Below are 27,989 nucleotides of genomic sequence, written 5' to 3' on the forward strand. Positions count from 1 at the left end.
CAAGCCCATGAATGCACACAGGCCTCTTTCCCACGCGTACTTTTAAGCATCAAGTAATGGTGATGCAGCCTCGCAACCCGCCTCGACAGATGCTGCCCAGCCAGCCGGGCTCCCTCATCACCGGCTAGCGCCGCCGCCCCGACCAATCGGGGCGCTCCGTGGAGCTGCCCTCGCATCACGTGGCAAGCCACAGCCCCTTCAGGCACCAGCACATGGCCGGGCTCCGACCATTCAGGGCGCTCCTCGGCGAGATTGGCGGCCGCTGTGGGCGGACCCGTGAGCGCTCGTCGCACGTGACGCGGCCACGCTCGCTCTGGCCGGGGACGTGGCCAATGACGCCCTGAAGCGTTGGCACGGTTTCCCTTCCCACTTCACTGCCCCGCTGTGAGCGGGCTGCCGAGGTCAGTTCCCGTGCAGCCACGCAACAGAAATCATATCAGCAGGTGAGTGTTCTGCAACCCAGAGGGGTTTCACTATGTGGACTTGAAACTGCATGAGGGGTTATTACTGGGGGGGTGGGGAGTGGGGGGGGGGAGTGGGGGGGGGGTGGGGGGTGGGGGGAGTGGGGGGGAGTGGGGGGGGGGTGGGGGGTGGGGGGAGTGGGGGGGAGTGGAGGGGGGTGGGGGGGAGTGGGGGGGGGTGGGGGGAGTGGGGGGGGGTGGGGGGAGTGGGGGGGAGTGGAGGGGGGTGGGGGGGGGAGTGGGGGGGGGTGGGAAAGTTTTAATCGTTTCTAACTTCTTCCAACCTACCTAATAGAGTTTGTACAACATCGCAGAAGGGTTGTCTTTTTGCTACGTTGGTAAAATGACATTTGACAGTACAGGCAGCTCATTCTGGGGGGTACAGGTTAAAAAAGGATCCAGGAAATGTTTGTGGAACATTAACACTTACTTTTGGAAACTTTTTTTCGTCGTTGAAGTTTTTAAAAAACCATGACAGGCAGCGTGGGGAGTGGGGGGGGGGGGGGGGGGGGGGGGAGAGGAGGAGATGGACTTTCATCGGTGTGGAGTGGAGGGCGATTCCTTTGTGTTGGAAACGGGAGGTCTCGAATGATGATGGCAGGGGAGAGACCTGTCTGCACAGCAATGAATTTATTTATAGTATCTTTAGTGCAGCATGGTTGCCACGAACGTGAATAGTTAATGATTTTATTTATTCTAAGGTGCATGTGGTAAGGTTAGTAGTCTCATTGATCTGTCAATGCTCTCTAGTAGCAAACCCTAGGACAGTAAATTGCCCTCCCATTCGATCTGTTCATTAGAGAATCGAGTTTTGTGTGAATACTTTTAAGACGATGCTATTGTGCTGTGTATTTAAATTTAAAAAAAATATTTGTGTTATATGGCGAGCTCTCCACTGGCCACTGAGACAGAGGTGCACCAAAGAAGAGGTATAAGGACTGCCTTGGTGCCTGCCACATTGACCACTGCCGGTGGGCTGATATCACCTCAAACCGTGCATCTTGGCGCCTCACAGTTCGGCGGGCAGCAACCTCCTTTGAAGCAGACCGCAGAGCCCACCTCACTGACAAAAGACAAAGGAGGAAAAACCCAACCCCAACCCACCAATTTTCCCTTGCAACTGTGTCTGCCAGACCCGCATCGGACTTGTCAGCCACAAACGAGCCTGCAGCTGACGTGGACATTACCCCTCCATAAATCTTCGTCCAAGAAGCCAAGCCAAAGAATTTAAATTTTAAAAAATTTTACGACGAGGAAGATTGATGTGGGATGGAAATGGCAGAGCGAGGATCCATTTGACGTGGGATGGAAATGCCAGAGCGAGGATCCATTTGACGTGGGATGGAAATGGCAGAGCGAGGATCCATTTGACGTGGGACGGAAATGGCAGAGCGAGGATCCATTTGACGTGGGAGGAAATGGCAGAGCGAGGATCCGTTTGACGTGGGATGGAAATGGCAGAGCGAGGATCCGTTTGACGTGGGATGGAAATGGCAGAGCGAGGATCCGTTTGACGTGGGATGGAAATGGCAGAGCGAGGATCCGTTTGACGTAGGATGGAAATGGCAGAGCGAGGATCCGTTTGACGTGGGATGGAAATGGCAGAGCGAGGATCCGTTTGACGTGGGATGGAAATGGCAGAGCGAGGATCCGTTTGACGTGGGATGGAAATGGCAGAGCGAGGATCCGTTTGACGTGAGATGGAAATGGCAGAGCGAGGATCCGTTTGACGTGAGATGGAAATGGCAGAGCGAGGATCCGTTTGACGTGGGATGGAAATGGCAGAGCGAGGATCCGTTTGACGTGAGATGGAAATGGCAGAGCGAGGATCCGTTTGACGTGGGATGGAAATGGCAGAGCGAGGATCCGTTTGACGTGGGATGGAAATGGCAGAGCGAGGATCCGTTTGACGTGGGATGGAAATGGCAGAGCGAGGATCCGTTTGACGTGGGATGGAAATGGCAGAGCGAGGATCCGTTTGACGTGGGATGGAAATGGCAGAGCGAGGATCCGTTTGACGTGGGATGGAAATGGCAGAGCGAGGATCCGTTTGACGTGGGATGGAAATGGCAGAGCGAGGATCTGTTTGACGTGGGATGGAAATGGCTTGCTTGTAAGGCATGCTGATTGGGATGTTGGCACTGTTCCATACACTGGCCAGGATGGTGCTACCAAGATCAAAATGATTGCACTCCCTATTTGAGTCAAATAAGACATCAGAATATATATTGTCACACACATGTCACAAAATTTGTTGTTTTGTGGCAGCATTACAGTGCAAATATTGCTACAAATTACATTTCAAAATAGTGCAAAAATTTAGAAAAAAGTGAGGGCATGTCTGTGGCTCATTGTCCATTCAGAAATCTAATGGCAGAGGGCAAGAGCTGTCCTTGTGCTGTTGGGTGGTCATCTTCAAGCTCCTGCACCTCCCTTCCTGATGGTAGCAGTATGAAGAGGGAATGGCCTGAGTGTTGGAGGTTCTTGAGGATAGAGGCTGCTTTAAGACATCATCTCTTGTATATGTCCTTAATGGAGCAAAGACTGATGCCCATGATGTCACTGGCCATTAACAACTCTGGAGTTTTTTTCCCCCCTGTCCTGTGCATTGGCACCTCCATATCAGACAGTGATGCAACCAGACAGAATGCTTGAGATATCGAAAAAGATATAACATGACTGTGGTGTCTTTTCCCTCTTTTCTGATGCGAATTAAATTCTAGAGCAAGCTGCAATCTTTGATTGTCAGTGATAGTTATGACATTTTGCAGTCTGAGAACAAAACCCTGGAACACTTGAACTCAAGTTCTAATAATTTTGAAATAATTCAGATAAACACTATCAACTGTTGAGGCGAGAATGGTATTCTACACATTGTTATGCGGTTTAAAGTCTGTCAGAGTTCACTTTCAATGATTCACATTTTAAAAAGCTCAAGAAAAGCATAATTCTTTCAGACACAAAATGCCAACTTGGAAAATGGTTGGGCCAAGGTTGGCAAATAAAGTTAAAATCAAAAGAAGGTGTGAGAACATTTCCAGAAATATCAGGAATCTGATGATTGAGAGCATTTTGGAACTTGACAAAGGAAGACCAATGAAATATTTTAAAAAAAACAGTAAAATCTTCTATCAATATTTAAAAAGAAAAGATCAGCTCGGGCAAATGTGCATCTTGTATTCAGACTTGGAATGATTGATAATGCTGGGCAACAAATATTTTTCAAAATGTTTGCTTCCTTTAAAAAAAAATTGGGGATTTTGATAGACAATTTCAAGATGAGCACGAAGATAATTTCTGATTTTTGTTTTTCCCCTCATCACGTATGAATGTTGGATAAACATTAAATGAGCATTTATTGAATTTGGCATGTTTAATCGCATTTTGTACCTCCTGAGCCAATCTCTCAGGTTGACTGCAAATGTGAGGAGTCTTGGTCACCAACTTTACAACCAAAGTAGTGCAGTCATGCTGCCTCCTTGACCCTTAAACATAGACTCACCACAAATGTAACAGAATGAATTGTATCTATTGTGATATTGATAAGACATTTCTGCTGCATTGAATCTTCCTGAAGACAATAAATGCTATTGCTAAGTACACTCGCCATGCTGTTGCCTGAAGAACGTGTACATCAACATGCATTCAATCTATAATCCATGTAATGCACAGCATCTGTATATGTGAGCTGCTTTTATTAGCCTGTCTGCATCTAACCTGACTAGGTATACCCAAGCCGAAGACAACTTGTGCACAGTATCTACACTGAATGCATATTTGGACTGACCAAAAACAGCTTGCTTTGTGGGCAATATATGAGTAGACTTGAAATAAAACAGGAAATCACCAAAATGTTATATCTTAAAAAAAAGATAGGAAAATGTTAAGGTGAATTTTTTTTTGGATCTGCAGCTCAAAATCCATAAATTACACCCAAAATTGTTCAGGGAGCAAATCTTTGTTGGAGAAGGAAATGGCAAGGAAGTTAAACACATACTTTATGTTTAAAATGCAAGAAATAAGAGCAAGACTAGTAATATGGACCTTTGACGCCTTTATGTTCCCAACCCAAAATGGATGTTGCCTGACCTGCTGACTCCCTCAAGCTTCTTTTTCACTTCAGATTTGAGCATCTGCAGTTTTTGATTCTTTGTTCTTCAGTTGGAACTGAGAAACACAACAATGATTGCATGGGATTCGATGCAGAGTATTTTATGATTAAAATGGCATTTTATATTGTGCATTGTCCATGCATCTGTCATAACTTTGGTTTTAATTAAGTCAACTGATTGGTAATTCTATTGCTTGAGATTTAGAGCTTGTAGATCAAAATTTCTGCCTCATTGTTTGGAAATGTGATTAATCCACAAGTATACATTTCTTCTTGGGGCTGGGTGATGGAATAACTGCTTGTAGACAACATAACTATTAGAAGATTGTAGTCTTGGGATGCTGACATTAGAATTGTTATAGGATTTTTAGTTCCAAGGGTTGAAAATCTAAAATGGTCTGCCTTGATGGTTTTTGTTTTGGTGGGGTGGGGGGGGGGGGGAGGAAGGAAGGAAGAGAGAGAGAGAAATTGTCCTCTGCACGTAAAACAGTACCACCTGCACATGATAGATGCACCTTTCATAAACATGTGTCAATCTAAAAACCTCGAGTGCTACTATTGTATCTGTTTGGATCAGTACTCCTGGTAGCCCATTTCAGGCACCCACCACTTTTTGCATTTTTAAAATAAATTGCCCATACTTCTCCCTTAAACTTCCTCTCCTCGCCTTAAACACGTTGGTGTGTAACATTTTACCCTTGAAAAATATTCTATCCACCCTATCAGTGCCTCCCATGATTTTATAAACTTCTACAATACTATGATACCCCTCAACCATCAACGTTCCAGAGAAAACCATCCAAATTTGTCTAATCTTTACACATAATTCGTATTCTTTAAATTAGCAACATCCTGGTAAATCTCTGCATCCTTTTCAAAGCCTCCACGTCCTTCCTGTCATTGGTGACCAGAATTGCATGTAACATTCCGTGCAGCTTGATCAGATTTGTATATGACTTCTTTTTATATTCATGCCCCACCTAATGAAGGAAGTATTTCTTACGTATTCTTCACTACCCTATTTGCTTGTGTGGCCACTTTAAATGATCTATGGATCTGTCAACCAGAGAGTTTTTGCTAATCAATGCTTTTAAGCTCCCTGCTGTTAATTGTATTCATTTGCCTTGTGTTTGACCTCCCAATATGCAACACATCACAATTGTCTGGATTAAACTCCATCTGCCATTTCGCTGCCCGAATCTGTAACTGATCCTAGCACTCTACACAGTCCACAACTTCACCAATCTCAATGTCAATTGAATCTGGTGGTGCATGATCTCTCACTTGTGAATCTTTTTCTCAACAGGAGAAGGGTAAAGAGAGTGTGGCCAGGCTGAGATGAGTATTAATATGTTAGCTCATATTCCAAGGCAGTGAAAATTGTAGATGGAGTCAATGGAGGTGAGTCTGGTTTGGGGGGACGGGTGCGGTTTGTGTGAAGGTCTGGGCTGTGTTCTCAACTCTCTGCAGTTTCCTTCATTCTTGATCAGTGCAGTTCGTGTACCACACAGTGATGCCTTCTAACAAGATTCTTTCAATAATGCATCAATAGAAGTTGTTAAAGGAAGCCAAATTTCCTCAGACTTTCTCAAATTTCTTCAGAATTGGATATGTTGGTACACTTGACCTTCATGTTGATGTACGTGGACAGGTTGTTGGGGGTGTTTGCTCCTCGGAATTTGTAGCTGTCTACTCTTTCCACTTCAGCACTGTTGATGCAGGCAAGGGAGTGAGCTCCATCCCTCTAAAAATGTACAACCAGCTCCTCTGGGTTTGGCATCTTGCTCACTTTTTTTTCCAGGTTTTAATTTATTATAATCTGTGCATGTACAACCCAATGAAAGAGCATTTCTCCAGATAACAGCATACATGATCATAATCACAAATATACATTAACATTTATAAAATGTGTGTGTATATATTTGTTTATATATGTCATATTTTCACATATACAAAAAAACTCACTTGCTTTCCCTTTAAACTCACTAAATCCATTGTAAAATGGATCCTTTCTACTACTATCTTTAAACAAAAATAATTTAAATATGATTTATTAATTGAAGTTTACAGAAGTCCAGCAAAATCTGCAACTCTGGCTCTGCCAAAGTCCTTGATTTTCATGCTTTTAGTGCATTCTCCAACATAAGATTCTTTTTTGTATTTGAAAAACTGGTCATGGTTTACTAATCTTGTTACTATAGTGCAATTTGTAGGGCGTCATCACACATCTTTACTCTGTGACTCTGTAAATTCTGAAATTTTATGCTGAAGACAACTAAAAAACATAATAATTATGGATATTGGGATGAACTTTGTAAGGAATTTGGTTGGTAATTTACAGATGAGAAACCTGGAGACCTATTCAAATAATTATTGGGCAGCACAGTGGTGCCATTTATAGAGCTACTACCATGTCTGCCTGTCCCGCATCGGACTTGTCAGCCACCAACGAGCCTGCAGCTGACGTGGACATTTTACCCCCTCCATAAATCTTCGTCCGCGAGCCAAGCCAAAGAAAGAAGAACCTCAGTACTAAAAACTTGGGATCATTGATTACCCATAAACTCTGTTCTGTGGATTAAAATTAATTAGTTTGAGTGAAGGTAAATGTGCATTAGCATAAGGGCAACACTGAGACAAAATCCAAGCATGCGTGGAAAAATGGCCAATAACTTTAAAGTCAAACAAGGACAATCCAATTCAATAACAATGCAATTGCCAAATAGTCAAAAGTGAAGGTCAGAGAATTATAAATGGCATTATCGATACTGATAGAAAATTGGCTAAATGACAAGATGATTAGTTGTAAAAAGTAGATCAAAGGGGTTGGAAGTATGAAATAAGTCAAGAGCATGGTAGAATATAAAGTGGAACAATGAGAAGATCCACCAGTACAAAAAGCTGATTTAAAAAAAAATAATGGTAGTAGATTATAACTTGTTGCTGTTCAGAGATGTAGTTGTCCTTGCACAATTCAATGAATGCCAAACAGTTAAGGAAAATAATATAGAATTTGATGTTGCGAGAGGATTTGAATACAGAAAAAAAGATATCGTACTGATACCATTTGGAGGCTTGGTTAAAAACAAACATTGACAATTGTGTAGAGTTTGGTTTCCTTTCTTTAAAAGAAAAGAATCTTAGTACGAAGGAAGTGCCAGTTTAGTTTTTGGGATAGTGGGTTGCCATAGTAAAACCATATTCTCTAGAGTTTAGAAGAATGAGAGGTGATCTCATTGAAATGTACAAAATATTGACATATCTGAATCTACCTGAATGAGGTCAAAGTGTCAGAACTGAGAAGCAAATAAATTTCTTCAGTCAAAGGAGTGAATCTTTGGAATTCTTTTCCCCAAGGTGTGTGCAGGTACAATCAAAACCGAGATCGAGATTTAGATCTTTGAATTTGATTACATGCTTTCAAAGATGATGAATTGTTTTAAACATTTTATTTCACTTCTCTGAAAAGATTTTGGATGTTATTCAGAATTACATTTAGAAAAAAAAAAATGTTTTTGGCTGGTTTGGCAAGTGAGCAAACTTTTGTGTATCAGCTGTCAGGAAAGTTTCTTTTTCACCTGTTAGACTGGTGAGGCATCTTCCAGATCCACCCACTTCTGCCAATGTGGTACCCTTTACATATGCAGGTCTCAATCTTGTATGTAGAATCACACTGGTGGGGTAAATGTATACTTAAGGTCAGTGACAAGCACATACTGCTGATTGCCTGCAGTAATTCTGGTTTTCTGTCTGCTTTATGTTTTTTTTTGTTTTTTTTTTAAATTTTTTATTTTTCACACCATAAATCACATTAGCCATGATATTTGTCTGCTTTATGTTAACGCTATTCTTGCTGAAAGTATCCCATCGCGATATTCGGAACAATGTATGTTTTGTGAATAATGGGTTCCTATATTATTTTTCATGATCTCTGATGCCACAGTTTGATAAATCTGCCTGGAAATTTGTCTTGCTAATTAGGTGAAGCCCATTAAACAAATATGTATAAAATGAATTTGACACCGATATCATAAAGCTTGTATGGAAAGGAAGTATGCAAGGAAATCACTGCTCCTTTAAACAGGGTCAGAATATAATAACTAATATGTTGGCAGACGTCCAAATTTGGTCAATGGTGCCAAATGTTCTTCTCTCAGAGCATTACAGTGTTAAGTAAAACCCCTGGTATCCGGAATTTGACCAACTGGCAGCCTCGAGCAACCAGAAAAAAAATGAATATAATTACATTAAAAAAAATTTAAATGAAAAATAATAAGTAAAATGCGTAAGTTTAAAGTTGTAAAAGTAAATATTCTCTGAATTAATATATAAACTTTTGGTGAAGATGGAAGCAAATATTCAGCCAGCAGAGTGTCTTAGTTGTGCTTTGCTTGCAACAGTTGTTTGAATAAAGTTGTGTGAAACAGCGTTTTCCATGGCCCAGCGTGAAGAGCTAGTTGATGTTTGAAGACCTAAAATGATAACTATTATCCAAAAAGAATATTTTTTGATACCCCAAAATATGGTTTAGTCCCTTTGGGCTTAGTTTGGATTGCCAGCCTCTCGTGCTTGGCATCTTGAGCACTTAGCTGTAATTTGTACTTTTTAAATGAATTGCATTTTATTGCAAAAGCAACTTTATCTCCAGGGATGGAGTGGTGCAATATTTGCAGACCTCTTAAGCATTCAGTGACAGGAAATAGGATTGTATTATCATTGTCAAAATCTGCTAGATTAAATAAAGATTTTGCAGTGTATCTTGCAAAAGTCACAAAATTGTAAAGCATGATTTTTCTGGAAGAAAAATAGTTGAGATGACTTTAGGCAAAGAAAGTGTATCGAGTTGCCTTCATTTGTTTGGTTACTGCCACATGCCAGATTTTTACTTATTCATTTTACTTTACATTTTCTGATCATTTCAAGCACTTATTGATAGGTTATCACAAATTAATGTTTTAAAACCAAGGTTTGGTTTGTAAACTGTGCAGAAATAATGACCATTACCATGAACTTTAGATACTGGTAAGTGGTTATAAACTTTGTACCTGATGCATCTTTGTTAAAGGGAAATTCATATATGTGATTAAAGTAGCAATTTTATATGTTACGATTTACTGTTCTATGCAATTATTTAATTGTGCATGGTATACTTAACAACATTTGAGTGAATGTTATGAATTGCTGGTGGAAAGCACCAAACTTCTTCATTCCTTGTGTAGCTTGGTATTTTTATGATTGTTAAATATTTACAAGCATCTTCTCCGAGGATTATTTTGAAGCTGTCGTTTAAAATAATTAAAAAAAAAAGGCTATTATTTATTTATTTGTTTGCTCTTAAGAACATTTTACAGAATAGAGAAAGGGAATGGATTCTGGCAAGAGTTATAAATTTGTTCTGTCTCACAATCTTGTATCTGTTCACTTTTTCTGGTTGCAGAAATAACAACAGGATATGTAAAATATTTTCATAACAATTTGCATAGAAGAAAAACAAATCTAAGGATGAACATGATGCAAAGAATTCAAGACTCCAAGATGCTTAGTTATATCGCTACTTACAATGTCATTTTGACAATTATTTAAAATATCTAAACACTTCAAGCACTGCAACTAAAACTAATTTGTTTTTTTTAAATTTAGGGTATTTACAAGATGACTTCAACAAATTCTAGTCATGCAGAAAGCATGTTAGTACTCAATAACACAGCCTTGTGTGACATGATGAGCAATACATATTCTCCCATTGTTTTAGAAGAACAAGAAAAGGAACCATTAGATGTGAAGACGTTTACTGTGAAAAAGCTGAAGAAATCTTTCTGTTGCACACCAACAAAAGCAAAAGACTTCTTTATTGACTTGTTTCCTGTAGTTCGATGGTTTCCAAAGTATAAATGGAAGAAATGGATTCTGGGGGATGTTATTTCTGGGCTGATTGTAGGAATCCTGCTGGTTCCTCAGTCAATAGCCTATTCATTGCTTGCTGGGCAAGAACCAGTATATGGGCTTTACACTTCCTTCTTTGCCTGCATTATCTACTTTTTTATGGGGACATCAAGACACATCTCAGTTGGTATCTTTGGTGTGCTTTGCTTAATGATTGGCCAGGTAGTGGAACGAGAGCTGCAGATTGCTGGATTTGACTTTGATGACACTAATAGCACCTTTCTGTCCAACCAGTCTGCTTATGTTTGTGGTAGAAGCTGTTATGCCATTCGCATTGGCTCAACTTTGACTTTCATGGCTGGAGTGTACCAGGTAAGCTGATGCTTCAGTCACTTATTATCTTGAAATAAATGATATGTAAAGTAATGTACTTGAAAGTCCTCTGGGGTAAAAAAAAAACAGGAAATTAGACCCAAGTGTACTCATTCATTTCATTGAGTTTCACTTGTACAAGAGATTAGACAAAAATAAATAGAGGTTAGGGAGGGATCTTGAGAAAAGAAAATTTTACATGATAATGTGGTAAATTGGATCAGCAAGTTTGCCTGATGACACTAACATTGGTGGCATTATGAGAGCAAGGAAAGCTTTCAGAGGGATCTGGACCAACTGGAAAAATGAACCAGAATATGGCAGGTGTTATTTAATGCAGACAAATATGAGGTGTTGCATTTTTGAAGGACATATCAAGGTACAATGTACACAGTAAATGTGGAGGAACAAAGGGATCTGAGAATAGTCAAGTCACGTTTATTTATCATTCATACTATGCTCGTATGGTAAAGACAAGATAGCGTTTCTCCAGGGCCGTGGAGCATATTTACACAAATACAAGTTAGAATAGAAGTTAAACACATTAAAATTTTAAGATGTATTTAGTAAAAGTCCACAGTACCCTATCCACATATGTTCTGGAAATTTAAGACCCTGATGGCTTTGGGGGAAAAAAAAAACTGTTGGCCAATCTGGACATAAGGGCCCGAGTGTTGCAGTACCTCCTACCAGATGGCAGAAGAGAGAACTGTTTACATGAGGGGTGTGTGGAGTCCTACACAATGTTTGTTACCTTTCACCTGCATTGAGTGCTGTAGATGTCTTTCATGGTAGGAAGAGAGCCCCCATGATCTTTTCTATTGACCATTATCCTCTGCAGGGTCTTTCAGTATGAGGAGGTACAGCTTCCAAACCAGGCGGTGATTCAGTTTCACAGTGTGCTCTCGATACAACTTCCAGAATGTAGTAAGGATGGAGGGTGGGAGATTAACTTTCCACAGCCTTACAGATACATAATTCCTTGAAAGTGTTGTCACAAGGTTGTAAAGAAAGCTTTTGGCATCTTGGGCTTCATAAATCCAAATATTGAGTCTAGGAGTTGGGATGTTATGTTGAGGTTGTTTAAGACATTGGTGAGGCCAAATTTGGAGTATGTACAGTTCTGGTAGCCAAACTACAGGAAGGATATCAGTAAGATTGAAAGAGTGCAGAGAACATTTTGTAGGATGTTGCCAGGTCTTCAGGAGTTAAGTTGCAAGTTAGAACTTTATTCCTTGGAGCTTAAAAGAATGAGGGGAGATTTGATACAAAATTATGAGGGGTATAGACAGAGTAAATGTGAGTAGACTCTGCTCAAATTAGGAGAGATAAATATGAGAGGACATGGCTTTAGGATGAAAGGGGAAAGGTTTAGGGGAACTTTTCTCAGAGAATGGTGGGAGTGTGGAATGAGCTGCCATCTGACAAGGAAAATATGGGCTCACTTAAGTTTTAAGAATAAATTAGATAGATACATGGGAGATTTCTGGAGGGTTATAGACAGGGTGCAGGTCAATGAGACTAGTGGAATAATTTTTTTGGCACAGACTAGAAGAACCAAATGATCTGTTTCTGTGCTGAAGTGTTCTATGGTTCAAACATTTAGACTCAAGATAGCAGCAAAATGGATAATGATAATACCAGTGTTTGCCAGGAAGAAACAACATACAAACATGATTGAAATAGGGGAAAAAAATGAAGGCTTTTATCTGAATTCTCTGATGAAACGTGAATGCAAATATAAGTCAATGGGTACAATCTAAGAAATCTTGCAGAGAGATGATTTGCAAATATCCTAGGATACCTGGCTTTTTGGAAAAAAAAATAAACAAAATGGAAAAGCAGAGTTATCTTGATAGAGAGAAAGGATTATCACTTGGAAAATTAGGAATAGAATCTAATAAGAGTTTGAATAATTTTGGTCAACAAAGAGCGATGGGCATGAATCATTGATGAATATTGGTCTGTAGCCTTCCAAAACATAGTGGCAACAGAGCATCTATTATAAATGGGAAAACTGGAGGTATATATAACAAATTCAATACAATAGTCGTTCACAGTGTTACTCTGAATAGACTGGGCAAATCAAATTAATAGTAGTTGTGTAGAATTTAAGTTCATGGACTGCATGAGGATTAAGACTTGGTAAATAGAAATGTGGAAGATCAAAAGGTATTATTTTTCTGAAGAATCTGAGCGTCTTTGGATACATCACTGAAACCAATGCAAGCAGTTAGGAGGCTGAATGTGATGTTGGGTATTAATGCAAAAGCATTTGATTATAGGAGAAAATTTCCCTATCCAAAGGAGGATACACTGTAATAGGTGAAGTGCGCTGAAGGTTCACTGATTTCTTGGATGAGGGGCTCTTCCCTTAATGAGGAGCGGTGAAGTAGGCAAGACCTACCTGTATATTCTCAAGTCTGGAACAATTCTGGGTGATTTAATTGAAACATGTAAAATTCTGAAAGGGCTAGGAGGGTAGATGATGGGATGAGATTTCCCTAGCTGGGATGCCTGGAATCGGAGATTGCAGTGTCAAAACAGAATTGTCAAATTTCTCTACCAAAATCATTCAGACCCCCAAATAGTTCTTCCAACTGAAGCAGCACTTCACTTGTGAATCTGCAGAGGTCATCTACTGCAGCTAATCTGTTTTTTTTTCGGCTATGTCACACTTGGGGCTCTGCTCAAAGTTCATGGTGAGTCAAGTTTAGTTAGTTTCTTCCTTACTTCTCTCCTACTGTCTACACGAAAACATTAAAAATTAAAAAAAAATTGAGGTGGAAAGAAAACAATATTTTTACTTAAATGTGTTGTGGCCCTCAGGGAAGTCATCGGAACCCTGTGAGAATGGCTGATCTATTGCATCCAGTGCTCCCAATTTAGCCTCATCTATATTGGAGAGATGGGATATTAACTGGGAGATCACTTCCTTGAGCACTTTCGATCTGTTTGCTGTAAAATTGGTAGCCCATTCTCATGCCAACATGTTTGTCCATAGTCTCATACACTGCCAGATTTAGACCACCTGCAAATTGAGGAACAACAGCTCATATTCCCTGAACACCCTTCAACCCAATGGCATTAACATTGATTCTCCAGTTTCTTTTAGCCCCTTCTCCCAGTCTCTCCCTTTTCCTGTTCTAATATCTCCTTTCCCCTAGCTCTCTTTTCCCTCTGTCTCCTTTTCTCCATCTCTGCATTTACAGAGCTACTCCCTCCTCTGATAAATTGTCAGTTTTTCTCTCCTGCCCTCTTATCCATGTCCAACTATGGTCTCTTGGTTGTTGTCCTGTGCTCACCCCTGCTGCTCCCTTTCCCTGCTGACCTTTCTTCCCTTCTCCTCTCCCTTTTATTCAGGCACCTGCCTGTCTTTTCCTCGTACCTTGACAAAGGGCTCGGGCCCAAAGCGTTGTTTATATATCTTTGCTTCTTATGGACGCTGTGGGATCTGATAATTTTCTCCTGTCCTTTGGTAAATTTACTACAATCACAGTGTCTGCAGACTTGTTTCACTTGTCAAAATAAAGATTTTGAAGAAACTTTACTCAGGAAGTAAGTCTTTGAAATTTTCTTACACAGAAGACTGTGGAGGTATAATTGCTGAGTGTATTCAAGATTGATATATTGATCTAAGAATATTGAGGGCATTGAGGAATGTGGGATTAGTTCAGGAAAGTAACAGATGCAAGAGATCCATTGAATGGCAGATCAAACAACGGAGCTTAAAAAACTTTATTCCTCATGTTCTCAAGTTCTTGTAAATATTATGGTACGTTTCCCTGTATCCGAAGTTCTGAATACCCAAAAGATCCAAAAATCAAACTTTAGCACCGACATGATATCACAAGTTGAAAAAAATCATCACCAACTTGCCCATGTGGAGCTCTGATACCCTGTTGGTGCCAGTTTGGTAACTACAGAGCTCAGAACCAACCGGGAAAACCGACGTTGGAATCAGGCTGGAATTTCAAGCCATCAGTGAGCAACTGGAGGAAGTCGGTGGGTCAGGCAGCACATTGAGAGAAATTGAGTGAAAGAGTCAGCCCTTAAACCAAAGGGCATGAATGCTAATTGTCCTCATCTTAGATAAGTTCCTCCCCTCTCTCTTTCCATTTCTTCTTTACCCTTCACTGTACTTGGTTTACAAATGGCGTGCCACTGTCTCACAGCTGCAAGCAGTTGGAAAAATCCTTTGACCTGGCTTCATCAAGGAGAGTGACCTCCCAGGCTGGAATGGGGACCTCAGGCTCCTGGGCAGGAGTGGAGACCGTAGTCAGGAACATTGATGGGGAGGTGTTGGGGACCGGCAGTGGTGGTGGAGAGGTGTTGGGGACTGGCGACAGCTGATGCTACTGTGTTGTTTCCAGTTTTTTTTTAGTTTTGTTCCAATAACTGAAAAAAAACCCAAAACTGAACAATGTCTGGTCCCAAGCATTTTGAATATGGGGAAATGTACTGTATTAGGATAAGCTTCAATATAAATTAGGACAAACTGGACCAAATAACTTGAGCAACATATCCCATAAGCACATCAAGAAACAAAATATAAAATTCTAATTATTTAACCATCATTTCAGCACATAATTAGGGAAGCTGAGAGCCCCTGGTTAAGTGCAATTGGAGGAATTAGATTGGTAACCTTATGGAGTCACATATATCCCTGTGATATTCACTTTGTTAAGCAGCTTTGGAAAAATCCAAAAGCCTATTTTGCTAAGTTGTGCATTCACAATATTAGTCTGTACATTAGCATTTCTCTGCAGGTTATCTCTAACATTTCATACAACTGTATAAAGAGCACAATTAACAGAGTATAACAATGAAAAGAAAGATCAATTAGCACCAAGGAAGGGCGAAGGATAGCACTGATTTTGGTTCATTCAGGATCCTACAGGGAAGAAACATTTTAAGGCTTGAGTGCTTTCATACTTCAGCCTTCTCCCCAATGAGAGGAGAGAGAAGAAGATGTGCCCAGAGTGTGATGGGTCTTTCAGTATGTTGGCTGCTTTTCCAAGGCAGTGGAAGATATAGCTGAAATCCATGCTGGGCTCAGAAGTTCATTATATTCTGGGCTGAATTCACTACTTTCTGCAGCTTCTGATCATGAGCAGATCAGCTTTCATGCCACACTATGATGCCTTCATTTGTGTACCTGCTGAACTTCCTTCTGTGTGTCAAGAAAGTAGAGGCACTGGTGAATCTGTTTACCTGAGGTCAGATCATTGGAGATATTAATTTCAAATAACTTGAAGCTATCTACTCTTTCAACTTCAGCACTGTTTAGAAATATTAATGGCTGTAAAATAAATGTGAAATTTATTTTTCATCTCCCTTCTTGTGACCCCATAAAATCATCAATTAACATTTTAAAATAAATAAGTTACAGACCTGAATGAGCTGTCCTGCCACAAGGTCAAAGAGGCAATTTTATTGTTTTTCCATGAAGTTATCTTCTTGGAGTCAGCAGATGTACAATTTTACAACAGTGAGGGTTTTATAATTGCCATATAGTCAATTATGTAAGATCATTACTTTAGAATAGCTTAATGCCAGTTTATAATCCATATCATAGAAAGATCTATGATTATCCTTTGATTTTTTTTAAAGCATTTTGTAAGATCTTTTTCATGTATCTATTTAAAATGTATTCCTTATGTTGTATATAAAACAGACAGAATCATTTCAATGTATTTAATGCTGGTAAGAGGGGAGGTAGTGTTTAGATGTGATTGGATCTTACCATTTGATGAGACTGATAATTGACCCCAGGCTGTGGTACCTCAACCTCTGCCACCCCTTGGGAGATGTAAGCACGGAAGCAGACCTCGCTATGAGTTCTTGTCAGTGAGTCCTCGCTGACCAACGTGCACTTCTGATGCCCTTGACTTTGTCAGGACCTGGCTGAAAATTGCAACATTTGTAAAGTATTTATTTCAAGTCTGTCATGTCCTAGTAGGGGAAAAATGTGTGGAATTGAAATGGTTGGCCACTGGGCGATCCTTAGTGTTGCAGCAGGCAGAACAAAGATGCTCAACATCATGCTCTCCCAGTTTATGTCCAATGTTACCAATGTAGAGGAGACTGCATTAGATGCAGTAAATGACCCCTGCAGAATCACCCTGTTCATCCTAAGAATGAATTTAATAAGACCTCTAACTTATTAAAGTTGGTAAATATTAAATTTAGTCATGCAAGTCAACGTTGCACAACACCCTTTGTGTTCTTTGAAAAGGTTTTTAAATAAATCTTTTACATCAAAACATCCTTGTCTCCTTTGTCTGAGGTCCATTTATTACAGAAAACTTATCTATTGTACACAGTCTTTTGCATCCTAATGGGTGTTTGACTTTATTACCACAGAAAATGTATATCAGCCTGGACTGAGTTTTAAGATGGTGAGTAGTGTAGAAAAAAGGGTGCCCATAGTCCTGATTGGAAATGGGTTTGGTAGCTTGATGGAGACCTCCATCAAGATTCTTAGTGGGGAGGGTGAGGTCTGATAAAGCATTGGATCAGTGAGAGTAGGTCAAATTGGGTCAGTAAGCAGCTGGGAGGCTGTGAAGCTAAGGCTTACTGAGAAATTGGGATTTCTATGGGGGGGGAAATGTTTCAGGAGCTTTGAGGGGATGGGAGAAATTGATGGATTGGGAGATTAGTGGAAGATCCTGTGGGTGGGATCCGGTAGCCAATCCAGTAGCAGAAGTTTGAGTGGTTTATATTTAGGTACCACAGGGGTTCAGGGAATGTGGTGCACAGCCAATCGATACGAAACTAAGCACAGGACATACTTTGGATCCATGTCTCATTTTTTTTAAACCGGGGTGACCAATAATACTCATACTAATTCACCAAGAACACGCCAAAAAGAACATTGCAACAAAAATTACAGGATTTAATGATCATTCCATTCAAATGTAATTTCCAGAGCTATTTTTGAAGAGAAAAATTGAAACACTATTGAAAATGTTAATAGAAATACATGTTGGATAGTTGACACTTCAGAGGGAAAACAAATCTCAAATATTGAAGGCTGAACTTCATTAAAATTCAATTTTGTGCTGCTTGGCACTGTCATTGTTTGAGTGATTCAATCTAATGGGTTATCAGATAAATGCTTAATGAGCAGTGATTTGAGGAATCCATTTACTCAAATCTTTACATTCACTGAACAATATCCACATCACCAGTGTGCTCTCACTTTTAAGCATACTGTAAAAACCCTTGGTATCTGGCACCTATGCAGATTGGTAGATGCCGGAGAACTGTATCAGTTGCCTGATACTACAATGCCTAACTAATACACCTGCATTAGGAATAAACAGTTCAAAAGACTACTGAACAAACTTGCATGAATTTATAAACCTTAAAGCATTTTACCTTATTTTCAGTCACATTTTCTTGAAAACATTTAACCATCGCTGCATCTATCCCCCCTCCATGGATCTGGCTGAAAGATGAACAATAATGTAGATAATTAATCCCATGCTTATAGATAAAGCCTCTGACTGGGGTGACTCTTGCAAAGCACGGATAAGGAGACACCCCAGCGATGTGCGGCATCAACCAACTCTTCATCCTGGACGACGCCATTTTATTCACGCAACCTTTTATTAAAACAGCTGTGACAAGCTAAGTCCTACCAAGGCATTCTGCTGTCAGAATATTTGCTCCCATCTTTGCCAAAAGTTTATATGTTGCTTCAGAGAACATTTACAATTATAAACTTGTTTATTTTTTTACCTATTATTTTAAGTTTTGTGCCAGTTGCTTAAGGCTGCCAGTTGCTTGAATTCTGTATACCATTTTCTTTTTGGTATTGTGAGGGGATAGTCCCTTGTGGGACATTTGATTTTATTACCATTTCTAACTATACTCATTCTCCCTAACATGACAGCTTCCTATGCGATACTAGTCATTTCACTTCCTCTTGTTAACCATGGTCCTTAATTCTTTTGCCCCAAAGTTATAATTTGCTTACATTGTTTCCAGTGTAGTGAATGGTGCTTTTTGTTCAGGCTTGGTTTCCTCTACATTGGATAGAATCAAATGATGTTTGGATGGCTCTATTTGTGAATTTAACAATATCAGATAATTATTACCTTTTGCGCCAGATTGCCAACACTCTCTTCACTTTGGTAGCTTAAGGTAGTTGTTCTGCATTTGCATCTGCTGCCATGTTCTTTTTTTAAAAAACTTTTCCTATCAGAAACCCTATGATGGACTTTATCTTTTGTTCTTTCCTCTCTTCCCCACTTTATCTGCAACTTGAAATATGCATATCTGTTTCCACTTTTTGGATAAAAAGTCATTAGCCTCAAAACAACACTTAAATCTCTTTCTCTTTCAACATTTGCTGCCTGATTTCCAGATTTTACTTTTCCAGCATCCAAATATTTCGCTATTTTGTATTTTTTATAGAGATGATGTTTGTTAAATTGCTACTTTATTGCTGGACAGAGGAAACCTTCGATGAAGGTTTAATGCATGACTTGGTTATTTCCACGCTTCTGGAGAAGTTTATAATGAATGAAAGCTGTATTAAGCCATAATAAGAAGGCGGTGACACTTCATTAAATTCTAATAATGGGCCATTACCTGAAATATTCACTCGTTGCATGTTAGCAGCATTTTCTCTCTTTATTTCATTCACAGTAATTTTTTTTGTAATTTGCTCTCTATCTGAAAAGCAAGAAAACTGAATTTTAACAAATGATCGCATTAACGTTTTAAGTCTAGACTTGGAGAATGGAATGTATACATAAAAGGATTTAAACATTAATCATCATTCAGCCAAAGCTCACACCTTTTCTGACTCTTGTTATTTACATTTTTTTTACACTTTTTGCAGGTGGCCATGGGAATCTTCCAAGTCGGCTTTATATCGGTGTATCTGTCTGATTCCTTGCTTAGTGGATTTGCCACTGGAGCTTCATTCACCATAATTACCTCTCAAATGAAGTACCTCATTGGTATCCATATTCCACGTGCAAATGGTCCTGGTTCACTTGTGAAAACCTGGATATCCATTTTTAAAAACATCCATGAGACTAATATCTGTGATCTTGTAACCAGTATATTGTGCCTTCTAGTTTTGGTGCCTATGAAAGAAATAAATGAATGCTACAAATCAAAGTTGAAAGCACCCATTCCAGGCGAACTCCTGATAGTAGTTGTTGCTACCTTGGTCTCACATTATGCGCAATTGAATGCAAAGTTTAATTCTACTATTGCTGGAGACATACCCACTGGATTCATGGCTCCCATCCTTCCAGACTGGAGCCTTATACCTCGAATTGCCGTAGATGCCGTTCCAATTGCCATCATTGGCTTTGCAATCACAGTTACTCTGTCGGAAATGTTTGCCAAGAAGCATGGTTACACGGTGAAAGCAAATCAGGAAATGTTTGCTATCGGTGCCTGTAATGTGATCCCAGCATTCTTTCATTGCTTTACATCCAGTGCAGCCCTTGCAAAATCTCTTGTTAAAGAGTCCACTGGTTGCAAGACACAGTTTTCAAGTGTAATCACTGCATTGGTACTTCTCCTTGTGCTGCTTGTGATCGCTCCTCTTTTCTACTCACTTCAGAAATGTGTTCTGGCTGTCATAATCATTGTAAATCTCAGGGGTGCTTTAAGAAAGTTTATTGAATTACCTAAAATGTGGAAGGTGAGCAAGGTAGATACTGTTGTGTGGTTTGTTACAATGTTAGCGACAGCCCTTGTCACCACAGAGCTGGGATTGTTGATTGGGGTTTGTTTCTCTGCGATTTGTGTAATTGGAAGAACACAAGTGCCAAGAGCCACTGTACTTGGGCAACTGAAAGGGACAGAAATTTACGAAGACTTGCGGAAGTATAAAAATCTGCAAGATTTACCAGGTATCAAGATTTTTAGATTTGAGGCTCCATTATACTATGCAAACAAGGAATTGTTCAAAAAGTCCCTTTATAAACAGACAGGAATCGATCCTATTCTGGAAGTACTAGCCAGGAAAAAAGCGGAGAAGAAAAATATTCGGGAACTGAAACAAAAATCTGCAACACATTCTCCTACTGGGGCAAAGTCTGAAGTTACACTGCAGCTATCCTACCAGCAGTATGACATCCATACAATTATCATTGATTGTTCAGTTATTCAATTCTTGGACATTGCAGGTTTAGGTACAATAAAGGAAGTCTATAAAGATTACAAAAATATTGGAATCTCAGTTCTCCTCTCTAATTGTAATGCCTCTGTCATTGATAGCCTTTGCAGTGGTAACTATTTTGATCATGGTTGTGTCAATGGGTTGCTATTTTATAGTGTTCATGATGCTGTCAAGTTTGCTTTAAATGTACACCAAAAAAATGGTGACTTTGAAGTAAATACTCCATGTTGATGTTTACTTGTGATTGATATAAGAAAACCACAACATTAGCTTGAGAAATTGTGAAATAATTTTACATGCATTCATAGAATGCTTTTATATGCATGTTTACATTTCTAATCATTAATTTGGATGTCCCTTTTGATGAAAGATGCTCTTGGCTGTTAAACACAATCTCAGAAATTAAATATTTTTATACATTTTCTCTGTAGGACGTTAAATAGAGAAGTAGGTATTTAAGCTGTTTCATCAAAATACACCTCTATTTTCCTGAACTGTCTTTTTGGCTAAATACAATCAGAACTTGCATTTATATTTTACCTCTTAACTTTCTTATTATCCTTACATTTATTTTAAGGGTGGAATAATTGGTTTAATGATGATCAGTCTTTATTATAATCAGTAAATGCGGGATTACAAACCTAAAATGATCCACAATTTTCTGCTACTTTGTAGCTAAATGCCTAATTATCAATGATGGTGCCCTGCTCTGACATCTGAGTTGTGTACAAGTAAAGCTGAGGGATGGTTGGGGAACAGATGTTTGATATTCCCAAAAATTTCTGGGGATGTTCAGATAAATTCCTGGTTTAGCTCATTTACTAAATAGCTAACAATACAACTTATGAAAAACGAAATGAGGTAGAACGCAACACTTTTTAAAAAAAAAAGCTCTGAATTTGTAAGCAAATCACCCCTTTTCCAAACTGGCTTAATTTGATCCTGAATATCTAAGAGTCCAGAAAAGTAGCCCTGTGAATTGTTACAGGGCCAAGAACGATTCTCTAAAGAAGTCCACTCCCTTAGCATAGCTCCCAGGTTTGTAACACTTTAAACAGTTTAAAATAATATTATTAGTTTATATAAAAAATTTTTTAAAAAACAATGAAAGTTGTTAAACTGTTCATTTAAATGTTTTAAAAAATAAAAAATATTTTTTAACCAGTTTCTTTAAATAACATTTTTAAGCTGTATTTATTCCCTCTAGAATTTAATATGAACAAAAACATCCCTCAAGTTTAAAATTAAAAAAAAATCAGTGTACTGCAGCAGTGAATGACTTGTAAATCATCATCCAGTGATTTAGAGAATTGCAGATTCATCTCTAAATTTTATTAGTTGACGTCATTTTTTGGTAATTTCATGAGAGATGACATTTCAGAGGTTGAACAGAAGATTAGCACAAAATTAACCAAATCAGTACAGTAGCAATATGAGCATCGACTTTACAATATGGAAAATTGTCATTTAAGACCTGTTATAGCAAGACAAGAACAATATGAATAATTACATTACTGCTGTATTTGTTTTCCTGTCACATAGAATATTTTTGTTTTAAAATGAACTCTTAAGTTGTTGACTTTAGTGTGTGGCCCCAATAGGAAATTGTAAGTCTGAGCAAACCATATGGATTATTGAAAAGCAATATGATCAGTCTGGTGTGTTTTAATTTGAAGAAGTTTTGACAGCAGAAGTAATTATTTGGATCCATTGTTCTGATCACTTGTCCAATGAACGCATTGAAAAGGGATGGCATAAATTGATAAGATGAGCACTCCTGAACATCTTGGTGATACTGCAGATTATGAAACTAAGATCAACTGTTTAGTTTCTATTAGATAATGAAATTGATTTTGATGAAACCCTTATAGTGGTTGAAAATGTAATTCTTTCATAACAAATATAGTCTCATTAGGACCATTTTGTTATATTTAAACAAAAAAAACCTTTTTTTTTTCTTGTCTTCTACAAAGTTGAATTTATAATGATGAAAAAAAAATTATGTATATTTAAAGTGAAGAACTGACAAATTGCGTATTATGCTTTCGAAATGCTTATCTATTTTAACCATAGAAAACTATTTCAAAATTGGACAAAACAAAATAGTATTTTTTTTTCTGCCATGATCTAGCTTGGTTATTTTTTTTTGTCCATGGTGAGGCCCAAAAGATCTAATATTCCTTCTATTGTGATTATGACATTTTAATTATGCAACATAACCTTTTGGAGGTGTAAAAATATTTTATATTGGTATGCATTTTTGGTAGATTCACAAAAATGTTCATAAACTTATTAATAATTTTACCTTTCATTCACTTCTGGAATTTAAACCCTGGTTGTAAATTTCTAAGTGACGATTTTAGTTTTACATTGATACCCTGAAAAATGTTGCTGCACCTTTTCAGAACACGTAATTTTCTATTTTTTTTTAATAGGAGCCCATTTGGCCCGTGTCTGTGCCAGTCAATAGGGAGGCAAAATTACTTATCCTTGCCTAGTGCCATATCTGTAGCCCTGCAATTCATGATGCCTCATGTACACATGCAAGTGCATTTTAAATGTGATATTTTTTTCTGCCTGTGCCAACCTTTTTCATGCAGCAAGTTTACAATCCCTGTCTCTCTCTGGGTGAACAACACTTTTCTGCATCTTGTCTCCTAATGCGTCCACCAATTGTATTAAATCAATATCTCTTCACTCTTTGAGCCTTCTACAGGAATGACTTGTTTAGTCTCCTCATAATCTTTTACACTTCAACTGTTATCCTTGGTATTTTATTGCACTAGCCTGTGAACCTTTTGCTACAGAAATAAATTACTGCTCCACTCTCTCCTGTGCAATCACATTATTTTTAATAATTGCACCAAAATTCTATCCAGTACTTAAGCTATGATATAACTGTCTTTTTCCAACGCAGGATATGTGGTACATAATGTTGACAAATCTTCCCTACCCAAATTACATTTTTGACCCTCCAAAAGGACAAGCACTTTGTCTTTAAAGATGACAACATTCCCGCTGTGGTACAAAAGACCTGACCCTTCCAGAATCAGTCAAACTTCTGGCTAAGATGTTTTAATTTTTTTTAAATTATACATACTGCACAGTTACAGGTCATTTCAGCCCACAAGTCTGTGCTGCCCAATTTACACCCAATTGACTTATAACCCCTGGTATGTTTTGAGGGTGGGAGGAAGCCCATGCAGACACGGAGAATGTACAATCTCCTTATAGAGAGCAAGGGATTTGAACCATGATCGCTAACCGCAACACTGTGACAGGCTTAATATTCTTGTATCTTTACAGTTTCAGCATCAACCTGACAATGTGGAAAATTGGCCAGATAGTACCAGTTCATTAACAGCAAGTTAAATCTGGCTAATTACCACCCTGCCAATTATACGGTACTTTCAATCATAGTAATGGAAGGTGTTGTCAACTGTACTGTTGAGTAGCACTTAACTTCCTCACCGATGCCACATTTTGGTCCCTGCCAGGGCTGCACACTACTGGTGCAGCTTTGATGAGTAACTGCAGTATTTCATAAACCCATGACATTTATTATCAAAAAGGGATTGGAAGTATATTGTCATTTCTTCATTAGCATTAGGTCCAATTCTCTAAACATTCTCTGCACCAGCATTTTCAAAGTTCCTTCACAAGATAGAATGTGAGCAGTTAAGGATGGCTATGATCCTAAAACAGCCATATCCCAAAAATGAATAAGTTAACACTACTTTCCTAATTTCTCTTTCTAATTTCCAACAGGCTTTGTGCTGTTTTATGCTTCCATTTTATATTATCTTTGTCTTATCTGGGCACTCTCAATATGACAGTCTAACTGTTCTTGTGGAAATGTTTATCCAGAACCTTTTAAATCTAAATGAATGCCTTCTACGGTGTTGAGACTGATTTATTTCCAAGCCTAATATTAAATTACTCATTAGTTGGTAAAATCATCTTTCCGAGTTTACTCCTTTTTTCCCCCCTTTTCATAATACACTAAATCTAATTGAAATATGATTGCTACGAAAACACCTGTTTTCTCACTGACACTCCTTCCACCTTCATTTACTAAAGCAAAATCTAGAATTGGACCCTGATTTTAATCTTGTTACAGACAGGCTAAGAAAATACTCAAAATATACATCAGGAATTCTGCCTTCTCCTTGTCTTTAACATTGATCGTATCCCAATTATATGAGAACAATTGAAATCACACTCACCCCAACTAATTTTCCTTCCATATCCTCTGACTCTTTGATGGAATCCAATGCATTCCTGGTGGCAACATTGCTTTTTAGATTAATCTAAGTGCCCTTGTTGGATAATCGTGCAAACATTATTCTTTATCATAATTGTGGTTTGAAGTGATTTTTCCCAACACATTTCTTTTAGTAAGGTTTGATCTTCTTCCCAAGCTAGTTTATTCTCATTCCCCCCCTCCCCCCACCCACACACACCAAAGCACTATCAAACCTGGCTCCAAGGATATCAACTATTTTGATGTAAAAGCTATTGTTTATCCTTGCTCAGACATGGCCTAATCTGTGTTTCACCCACCCCACCTCCATCATCTCTCCAGTTATTCATCTTCACCATCTCCCCCCTCTGTTCTCACGAACAAATGGCTCTGAGTATAATTCAGAGATCACCGTCTTTTGGTGTTCATTTCTTAATTCTTAAACTGACCCTAATCAATGTTGTTGGTTCTGATAATAACCAGTCCTCTGCCTATCCACCCTTCGCTCAACAATGTTCTGCAGCTTCTCTATGATATCCTTGAGTAGGGAGGCAACATACCATCTGAGAATTGTATCTGTGAGCATAGAAACACCTGGCTGCCATCCTAACTGTAGAGTTACTGCATCCATCAGTCTATTTTGCCCAACATTTTCCTCCATTCTGTTGTACATTATGCCACCAGCTAGCTGACTTTTTTTTTCTACACAGCTTCAGAGACCAGGGTTTAATTGTGGTCATGTGCTCTCTATGCAGATTTTGCATGTTCAGTCAGTGACTGATTTTCTTCCTGGTCCTCTAGTTCCCTCCCACATCCCAAAGTCCTTGATGGTGGGTTAATTGACCTCTGTAAATTATCCCTTTGTATAGTTAATGATAAAAGGGTAATCAAAGGGGGGTTGATTAGCATGTGTGTCAATATATTGTAGGCAAATAGGGAGAAATGAAGTGGGACCAGTGGGATTGTTCCCCTGAGAGCTAGCATGAATCCAATGTGCCATGAAAGCCTCATTTTATGTTGATGTAAGAATAAGATTGTTTCTCAGAACACTATTTAGTTTTATTTCCTTTTGCTTTGTGTCTTTTCTGACAATTTCAAAGTTCTACAAGAGCATTATTCCTTTAATTCTAGTGGACCAATTGAAAGACGATCCTTATGGTACAAGCTAGATGGTGGAAGTATTTTCAGAAGAAACGTTTGCCCATTTCAGAGAGAGTTGAATTCCTTTCCCAGAGGGTTGTAAATCTTTTAAAATCCTCTACCCCAGAGAATAGTGGAGGTAGGGTCATTGAATATAAATACGTTAAATTAATTGAAGTTGGAGGAAGCAGGAAGATCATTGCTCCATGTCTCCATCCCAAACTTTATTTTTATTTCCCTTCCCATCCCCCCCACCTTTTGACTCATTTGTAGATTAAATGTCTCATTCTCACATTTGAATGTATTTAATTTCTCCACCTCCACAACTTGCGTAGAAAATTGCAAAGATTGATAACCCTTTGGGAAAGTAAATTCATCTTAATCTGGAAAGGGCAAAGCTTGTTATGGAAATGATGCATCCTGGAGATACATGCCTCCACCACTTATCAATTAGCTTGCCATTCCCCAGGGAATAGAAATCTAATAAAATAATGAATCGGAAATTATCAAAATATAAATCCAGACATGAACAAACTTGAAATGTCAACTTCATTTGAATTTGTACAGCAAGATTTGTACAATTGTGCCATGTCAAATCTTAATGATCTTGTAACATTCCTTGTTAAATCTTATGATTTGATGTGATCCTTGACTTTTTTGTACATAGCTCAGAAATAAGATTACAAATGTGGCAATGGTGAGGAAATTATTATGTGTCAAATTATATCATGTTTAGCATATTTAATTGATGGTTTCTAAAACAAATTAAATAAAATTATCTGTAAATTGAGTTTTAATTTGTATTATTTCTAAGGACACTTCAAATGAATTCTTAATAGTTCAATTTTGATTACCTACTTCTCAAAGATGTGTGGAACATTTAGTTAAAAGTAAAGCATTTTCATTTATTTACATCCAGCAAAATGTGTCTAGGTGCAAAGATCTGGAACCTAATTTATCCCTGCCATATAGTGTATTGAACTTTAACATTCAGCACTATCCAAACTTAGCTTGTTGTTAAGTATTTATACAAGATTTGACATCTTCCATATCATTGTTCAAAAGCAGAATTAACTCTTGCCCACTTCCTGCTTTATGTTACAGCTTTGATCTGTTTAACAACACAACTGCTACCACAATATTAATGTGGTCCAAAGGAGAAGAAATCCTCTGCAATGGTGCAGTCTCTGTCTTTGACTGGATAGGTAAGACTGGAACCTACCAAGTGCAGTTCCACTTAACTGGACAAAGGTAGCAAGGCATTTGAAGGGATCAAAGACTAAAGATAGTTAAGAAGGCCAAGTGAGAGCATTCAAGTCAGTAGACACAGTGCTTTATAAGAAACCCAAGTACAATCTTCGCAAGGCCATCAGGAAAGCCAAGGGACAGTACCTCACCATGCTCAGGTCCCATGGGAACATCCCTGACACCAGCGGCTATTGGAAGGCCAACCATGCTCTCACAGAGTAGAAGGAAAAAGTATGCAGAATAGCATGGAACTGTACAACACTACCCAGTTAGCTCAATGTGTTTGATGCTTTGAATAGGGAGGCAACATTTATTTCAACAACATCAGATGTGCTTGGTCCCATGGTCTCTGCCACTGAAGCCAGTTAGCCATCTGGA

General features: G+C 38.6%; 1 protein-coding gene across 2 annotated transcripts; it reads left to right on the plus strand.

Annotated features, from left to right (window-relative positions):
- The first annotated feature begins 356 nt into the window (after nucleotides 1–356).
- On the plus strand, nucleotides 357–27,108 carry slc26a2 (solute carrier family 26 member 2). Of its 2 annotated transcripts, XM_069898776.1 has the most exons (4): nucleotides 357–443; nucleotides 5,879–5,973; nucleotides 10,213–10,827; nucleotides 19,682–27,108. In XM_069898776.1, exons 2-4 carry the CDS (start codon nucleotides 5,959–5,961, stop codon nucleotides 21,209–21,211), a joined length of 2,160 nt encoding a protein of 719 aa, XP_069754877.1. In that variant the 5' UTR covers nucleotides 357–443; nucleotides 5,879–5,958; the 3' UTR covers nucleotides 21,212–27,108. The 2 variants fall into 2 exon arrangements, with proteins under 2 accessions (XP_069754877.1, XP_069754878.1); XM_069898777.1 differs by lacking the exon at nucleotides 5,879–5,973 and having other exon boundaries at nucleotides 376–443.
- The last annotated feature ends 881 nt before the right edge of the window (nucleotides 27,109–27,989 follow it).

The sequence above is a fragment of the Narcine bancroftii genome, chromosome 9 (genome assembly GCF_036971445.1).
Source record: "Narcine bancroftii isolate sNarBan1 chromosome 9, sNarBan1.hap1, whole genome shotgun sequence".
NCBI lineage: Eukaryota > Metazoa > Chordata > Chondrichthyes > Torpediniformes > Narcinidae > Narcine > Narcine bancroftii.